This window comes from Populus trichocarpa, chromosome 3, assembly GCF_000002775.5.
Source record: "Populus trichocarpa isolate Nisqually-1 chromosome 3, P.trichocarpa_v4.1, whole genome shotgun sequence".
NCBI classification, from domain to species: Eukaryota; Viridiplantae; Streptophyta; class Magnoliopsida; order Malpighiales; family Salicaceae; genus Populus; species Populus trichocarpa.
In genome coordinates this window covers 7,189,745-7,197,792 of record NC_037287.2, presented here as the reverse complement: position 1 = coordinate 7,197,792, position 8,048 = coordinate 7,189,745, and the positions used below count along the sequence as shown (strand labels likewise).

Here is an 8,048-nt window from a genome sequence, read left to right as displayed (position 1 = left end):
ATACTAATATTAAAGATCCCAGAAGAGAAAATTCATTGGAAAAAGAGAAAATACAATTCATCTTAAACCTAATAATGCTCTCTCTCATCACACTCCTAAGGAAAACCACTTCTCAGCTGAACTAATATTAGATGAGTTGCATTAGGTCAATTAAGTTATTGAAATAAAATTAAAACGCAAACCAACAATTTCGATTATTATGATCAATATGTGAAACCAAACCAAAATGACAGAACAGAAGCAGTTACCCACATCTCATTTTATAAGGAGAGGGAGAGGGGGAGAGAGGGAGAGAGAGAGAGAGAGAGAGGTAGTTAAGAGTTAAGGCACGTTTCAAGGCCTCCTTCCTTCCTTCCTTCCTTGCAATCTCTCTCTCTCGTCTGCTTGGGCTTCGTTTGTGAAGAGAGAGAGACAGGCACGGACACGCACACTCACACGACCAGGAAGAAGAGCCCTCTCTTTCTCTATATTTAGTGTTTTTATATACCGAAAGACCCTCACCCTGTTTCCATTGTATCCTCCTCTCTTTTTTCAACATCTTCTTACAGAGAGAGAGAGAGAGAGAGAGAGCTGTGTGTTTCTCGTCTTCTTTTAGAGAGAGAGAGATAGAGAGGAAGGCAGCGAAAAACTCTGTCCGCTTCCCGCATTTCACTCTCCACCATGATCTCCTTGAATAGAAGCACCTTCCTTCTGGTAAATAATTTAAGCCTAACTCTCATTTATTATTATTCACGAACACAAACAAGAAAAAGAGGACATCAATTTCTACAAGTTGTCAAAAATCAAGATTTTCTCTGCATTTCACCTTGAAAATCACCGCTTATCTTTCCCTTTTTCTTTATCTTCTTTTTACTTTTATTTTTTGGCAACAATACTTAGTGATGGGGTTTGGAAAGTGGAGTTTCCATAATTATTGTTATTTAGTTCCTTAGAGGAGATTAATTACTACTCTTATTTCTACAGAGTAACGCGGGCATTTCGAGCTCGCATAGCCCTTTCTCAGGGAGGCAGAGACGATCATTGCTTTCAGTTCCTTCTTCGTTGAGGGTAGCGGCCGTCAATTCCAACAGGGATCGCAACAGTAGCGTTTTGATGGAGAGCACGTTCAAGGACGTTAGAGATGGAGCCGTTTCGTCTTCTTCTGTGATTGACGTCGACTCCAAATCCAACATTGCTCCTGGAGGCCCCGCTGATGTTTACGGTGAGGATACTGCCACCGAGGACCAGGTTGTTACCCCTTGGTTTGTATCTGTTGCGAGGTAATTTAGTGCTGTTGCTATGGTATCATGAGTCAAATAATATTTACTTTTCTTTTTTTCTAAATTTTTGCCACTGTTTTTTAGCTTTAGATGTTTATAGTAAAGCTCGAGGCATATACTTCTTTATACTTAGGTGGAGGTGTTGGGGCTAAATTGTTATTATATTATTAATTGTGGCACTTTTCTTTCCATTAGAAAATAGATGCCCAGTGACTGACTATGAGGGCTGTAAATAAGCTGGACACCTTTTCAGTTTGTCCTACCCAGCTCAAGCAGATGTGGAATATTCCACTACGATTCCACTTGGAGGTCTCAGAGTAGTCTAACCTTGGAGATGGTGGGGTGGGTATTTAGAGATTTGCATTGCTAACTTGCCATTCCCAGTTGCCGCAGCTGGTTATCTAAGTAGTGCAGCAACTTTGAACACCGTAACTTGATGAGAAAGACATGTTTCCTTTTTCCACCTTTCTTTTTCGTTGGTTTTTTATTTTTTATTGCACTGCAGTGGGTATTCTTTGTTGCGAGATCCACACCACAACAAAGGACTCGCCTTCACTGATGCAGAGAGAAGTGCCCACTACTTGCGTGGCCTTCTTCCCCCAGCAGTCGTATCTCAGGAACTCCAGGTTATTTATTTCTCTTGCCTTTCCTCTTATTCTTTCAACTTTTCTTTGTAGGTTTCTGATTTAAACGAAATGAGTAAACCTTTTCGCCTCTCCAATTGTCAGGTGAAGAAACTGATGTATATTATTCGCCAATATCAACTTCCATTGCAGAAGTACATGGCTATGATGGATCTTCAGGTAGCCACATGGTTCCCTCTGACTCCTGGGCTTTAAATTTTGTATCTGGGATCATGATTCAACATTCAGAGGAGTCATTGTGTTATTTTGTTGTCTTCATTCAACTTATTTAAGAGTAAGGCATACACCCGTACGTCATTGATTCCACGATTCTGCAAATATTCTATATTAAGAAACAGACTTTCTTCTCTAGTGTATGCCATTCATTTTTGCAGCACAAGTGATGCTATGAGCAATGCTAATTAGTGTTGATAATAATTAGGAGGATAATTCTTACCACTAAAACTCAACTTTGGCTCGTTGCACTTTGTGAAATAAATGCACTACCCTAATTGCAGGAGAGAAATGAAAAATTGTTCTACAAGCTTCTTGTTGACCATGTTGAGGAAATGCTCCCTATTGTCTACACTCCAACTGTTGGTGAAGCTTGCCAAAAATACGGGAGCATCTTTACTCGTCCTCAGGGTCTTTATATTAGTTTGAAAGAAAAGTAAGTTTTGTAGAATCTATTTCTACTACATTACTTGTTCTTGAAAGAATGCTTTCTGACTATCTGTGATGAAAGCTAATAAAACAGTTGTTTTCAGGGGTAGCATTCGTGAAGTGTTACGGAACTGGCCTGAGAAGAACATTCAAGTCATTGTTGTCACTGATGGAGAGCGGATTTTGGGTCTAGGGGATCTAGGCTGTCAGGTGAACTCTAACTGAATGTACACTTTTTAATCACATTCCCATCTTTCATATGCATGGATGCAGCTGACTAGTTTGGTGATTCATGTTCGTAGGGTATGGGGATACCAGTAGGGAAACTGGCTTTGTACACAGCACTTGGTGGAGTTCGTCCTTCAGCTGTAAGTATTACCACCAGAGTGCTTTTTTTCTTTTCCATTTCCCTTTTCTTTTCACCTCCCTTTTCCATTTTAATGCTCCTCAAATTTGCATGACGCAGTTATCTTTTCCAGCAATATCTACTCTCATTCCATTGAAATCTAGCTTGAAACTGGATCTGGCACCTCTATCTAGCCTTTCCAGCAACTTGCATTTTCTTCAAAGTCTTAATTACGAAAGGGATAATTGCACTATTAATACACCAACTTTAACACCTTTTCTTAATAGAGTACATGATTTTTTTTTTTTTTTGAGCACATCGACTTTTTCAAAATTTTCAATCAAGTACTTCCACCCAAACTTTGTTAATTGCTTTGTTTTTGCTGGCATGTACTTTGGCATTTACCAAAGGAAAATTGCGATGTTGGTACATCAACTTTTAATTTTTCTCAATCAGCTAAGTGAACTTTTTATTTTTATTTTGTATTGGTGCTCAAACTTTTTTATTGTGCAAATCAAATACTTCTATAAAAAAAAAAAAAAAAACCTGTTAATTGTTTCCATATATGTTGCAATCACAAGATATTCATTTATATATTTTAATTGTATCAATAATTTATATGTTAGTTTTAATTAATTATAAAATAGTTTTTAGTTTTTATGTAGATGACTTACTATTTGATGAAAAGAGTCTTAGGTCTTAAAAGGATTTATTTTATTTTTTAAAGCATTTATTTTAATATAAAATATTTTCATTTATTAGAAATAATCTTATTTTAGAGGGTACTTTTACTAAAAAAAACCCACATTATAAAATAAAGCATTGAATAAAGTACTTGATTGGAACAATAAAAAATGTCGGTGTATCAAAATTAAAAAGATGAAAGTTCATGTACTTGATTGACATAAAATAAAAGTTGGGAGTGCCAATAGTGATTTAATGGAAAATGACATGCCATCAACTAACAGAAGAATTGACAGAAGGTGGACAAAAGTACTTGGTTGAATATCTTAAAAAAGTTGTGTCCTAATGTAATAGTGCAATTATCCCAATTACCAAATGTAGTCATAGGACATCGCTTTGTTGTCATCATTCAGTAAGACAGACTATAGGTGTTGTAGTTCTAGATGAATTTTCTTTATTGGTTATGATGCGTGTGTTGTAGATAATGTGACAATTGATGTAAGCTAACAACTATTGCATTTAGTTTTAGGTTTTTTGTTATAGTTTCCCTTTTAGTTATATTGAAACAATTGAAATTGGGTTGATTGTTGCAGTGCTTACCTGTAACCATTGATGTGGGGACAAACAATGAGAATTTGTTAAACGATGAGTACTACATAGGGCTCAGGCAAAGAAGGGCAACTGGACAGGTACTTAATATGTTCACTTGACTTGGCTAGTCTTCCTTTATGCATATGATGCATATGAGGTTCATTTACAGATTTACATAATTTTCTGTTGCATTGAAGTGGGATTACTCTTCCTTTTTTCCAGGAATATGCTGAACTGGTTCATGAATTCATGTCTGCAGTCAAGCAGACCTATGGTGAGAAAGTCCTCATTCAGGTAGATGATCTGAAGGAAGGCAGTGGGAGATACTTCCTGAACCGAGTGACATCAATGACTCTTGATTACATTTTGTTGATTTGTTTATTTATTTTTAATTTTTTTATTTAAAAAAAACATGTTTATGCCTATATCTATTATTGTATATACATTTCAATTTTTCGTGAAACCTGCCTATTAAACTTTGCAGTTTGAAGACTTTGCGAACCACAATGCTTTTGATTTGCTTGCTAAATATAACACAACTCATCTTGTTTTCAATGACGATATTCAGGTAATTCTATTTGTTTTTTATTATTTGAACAATTGGGATGGACAAGACTCTAATATCTAATCCCTTTATTTCAGGGTACAGCATCTGTGGTTCTTGCAGGGCTCGTTGCAGCACTAAGGGTAGTTGGTGGGACTTTAGCTGACCACACATTCTTATTTCTCGGTGCTGGAGAGGTGAGTTGATACTGGGCGGTACTGCATGATCCTCTTTCTGTGTTCCAATGACCTTCGAAATAACTTTGGAAATTTGTATGTAACTAAGTGAGTAGACAAGGAAAAGGATAAATTCCTTGCCTTCAATTATGACAAAATATGCATAATTCCTTTAATATTGCACTCATCTTGCCCTTCTCCTTACCTTTCTCTTCATTTTCTATGTTGTCTGATTACAGGCTGGCACTGGAATTGCAGAACTCATAGCTCTTGAGATTTCCAAACAGGTCTGCTAGCATCTTCCTTCTTTTTTTTTTTCACAATTTTCCCATGTATATGATTACTGAATGCATTAGATGTCAAATGTCTATAGGACAATTATGAATTATAACTGATTCTTTATGCAGACAAATATGCCAATGGAAGAGGCTCGCAAGAAGATTTGGCTTGTAGACTCAAAGGTAGTGCAAACCTATATACTTCTAGCTGTTTGGGGTAGAATGTTCTTTCCTTGCGTTTTATTTCTCTGTTAAATGTTCAAACAAATTCCCTTGCAGGGATTGATTGTTAGTTCCCGCAAGGAATCACTCCAACATTTCAAGAAGCCCTGGGCACATGAGCATGAACCCACTAAGACACTTCTAGACGCTGTTAATGTATAACTCTCCCTCTCTGTTTCTGTCCATCTGAGCTTTCTTCCCCCATCTCGTAAGCAAAGGTGTCTTAAATCTTCTTTTTTATTGCCTTGTATCATCAGGACATCAAGCCAACAGTGTTGATTGGAACATCAGGAGTAGGAAGAACATTTACTAAAGAAGTTGTTGAAGCCATGGCTTCCTTCAATGTGGTAAATTTTTATCTGCTCATCTAGTTTGTGTTGGAGTGCTGCTGCTCTAAGTAACCGTATTTTATATGACCGCATGCAGAAACCTATAATTCTTTCTCTTTCCAACCCGACTTCACAATCTGAATGTACCGCTGAAGAAGCTTATACATGGAGTCAGGTAATATGAACAGCCAACATGCAATCAATGAGAAATCATTATTATCATTATCAAGGCTTCTCTCCCTAGGAAAGCTTTTTCTTATGGTTCTTGCTTGATGTATTGTCCTCCATTCATACAAATGGCTGTTTAACAATTATGACTCTAATAACTCGCCCCATGTTACTCTAATAACTCGCCCCATGTTACTTTTCAGGGGCGAGTTATTTTTGCTAGTGGAAGCCCATTTACTCCTGTTGAATATGAGGGTAAAACTTTCGTGCCTGGTCAGGTAGGTAGTCTGAAGAACTTGGTATCCTTTTAGTTTTACTTATTTGATAAATGAATGATTGATTTTGGTTTTACATTTTTGCTTTCATTCAGGCAAACAATGCATACATTTTCCCTGGATTTGGTCTGGGTCTAATAATGTCTGGTGCCATCCGTTCACATGATGAAATGTTGCTGGCTGCCTGTAAGTGAATTAAAGATTTAAATGTTACCAGTATCGCAAATTTTTATGTCCTACTTGCCATCACATGAAATAACAAGCTCATATATATATATATATATATATATATATATATATATATATATATATATATATATATATTATTTTGGGTTGATCACATTATGGTTTTGAAATTTAATCTCATGATTCTTATTTGGGAACATATTGGGAAGAATGACAAGAGCATAACATAAGTAGAGCTTAGAGAAGTAACAGTACTGGTGAATCCATGAGCCTTCCCTTCTCAAAACGTTATATTCTTACTTTTAGGATTTTGTTTTGTGAAAAGCTATCCACAAGCTTGATGTAGTTAGCTCAACTTATCAAATATGCCTCCCTGAATTCTCATACTAATCATCAGAAATGTTTCTTTGGCATCTGTTATATAATTTGGAAAAAAAATTCTCTCCTTCTAATTCTCAAGGTCAGGATGTTTAGGTAGATGAATATCAGGAAGAATTTATCCTCGAGTGTTTATTGGCAAGTGATTTCATTTATCTGCTGGTTTTTCTGGTACAGCGGAAGCTTTGGCTGCTCAGGTGACCCAGGAGAACTTTGACAAGGGACTTATCTACCCTCCATTCAGAAACATCAGAAAGATTTCAGCGGAGATTGCTGCTAAAGTGGCTGCTAAAGCTTATGAACTTGGTGAGTCTTTTTTCGTTAGGATTCATCCTTCTGCAATATGTTCATATGGATCTCTTTGCATCAAAATATATGTATCAGCTTCACCATTTTCTCTTGTAGGTCTGGCTACTCGCCTTCCTCCACCAAAGGATCTGGTGAAGTATGCTGAGAGCTGTATGTACAGCCCTGCTTATCGAAGCTACCGGTGAAGTGATGGGACAGGAAAAAAAAAAGGGTTCACTTTTAATCCCATAATCAGCTGCATTTCCGTTTGCTTTCTTCTTTTAAATTTTTTTTTGGCCTGCTTGCTCTTCCTAGATTCCTATCCGCAACTCTGTTAGGCATTTAGCGAGTAAGAAAAGCAATGATAGGTGCTGGTAGTTGGAAGACTGCAGTCAAATCTTGAGATGTTGCAGAAAACTTCATTATAGCCATCTGTTAACAACTCCAATAAAGAAAAGTGATTTAATGAAAATGAAAAAAAGAAATTAATAATGAAGATGCAAACCGTGTTCATAAGGTCCATTGATCTTTTTGTAGAGATATAGTAAGAAAAAGATGGAAATGTTGAACAACTCACACTTTGCGAAGAAATTTAAGCATTTAAACACATTAATATATGTTTCATCTTATATTCATAACTTTCATCTTCTTAAACGTAGTGAAATTCTTTTCTTGAAAAATATTCATAACAACCTTCTGCATCTTTTTTTCATTTTTATAATACTAATGATTTATCATATTATATTGCTCAATTTAATAAAATTTTAAGAAAGTTTTTTTTTATATGGGATTCTATCTAAAATTTTGTGCCACTAATTTCTTCATGGAAATACAACACAACAACTTCTGCATGATAGCCTTACGTGTACGATTAAATTTTACTTACGTACTTGAGGTTGTAGTCCAGCGATGGAAAGGATTTATTTCCTTTCTCTGTATTAGGATTCAATTCTCACTGTACACGCCTGTCACTCCCGCGGTGTTTTACATGTTCACTGGGCTTGCAAGATGTTCAGTGGATCCGGAGATTAGTTGTAG

General features: G+C 36.3%; 1 protein-coding gene across 2 annotated transcripts; it reads left to right on the top strand.

The window, feature by feature from the left end:
- The first annotated feature begins 238 nt into the window (after positions 1 to 238).
- LOC7461931 (NADP-dependent malic enzyme 4, chloroplastic) lies at positions 239 to 7,506 on the top strand. Of its 2 annotated transcripts, none has more exons than XM_052451044.1 (20): positions 239 to 693; positions 964 to 1,259; positions 1,765 to 1,885; positions 1,988 to 2,062; positions 2,401 to 2,552; positions 2,650 to 2,755; positions 2,848 to 2,913; positions 4,169 to 4,264; positions 4,389 to 4,460; positions 4,651 to 4,734; positions 4,809 to 4,907; positions 5,126 to 5,173; positions 5,294 to 5,347; positions 5,444 to 5,542; positions 5,644 to 5,733; positions 5,813 to 5,890; positions 6,087 to 6,161; positions 6,254 to 6,344; positions 6,900 to 7,028; positions 7,128 to 7,506. In XM_052451044.1, the coding sequence occupies exons 1-20, from the start codon at positions 661 to 663 to the stop codon at positions 7,214 to 7,216; spliced, it is 1,953 nt and encodes a 650-aa protein (XP_052307004.1). In that variant the 5' UTR covers positions 239 to 660; the 3' UTR covers positions 7,217 to 7,506. The 2 variants fall into 2 exon arrangements, with proteins under 2 accessions (XP_052307004.1, XP_052307005.1); XM_052451045.1 differs by lacking the exon at positions 239 to 693 and adding an exon at positions 1,455 to 1,601 and having other exon boundaries at positions 1,110 to 1,259.
- Positions 7,507 to 8,048: the final 542 nt, after the last annotated feature.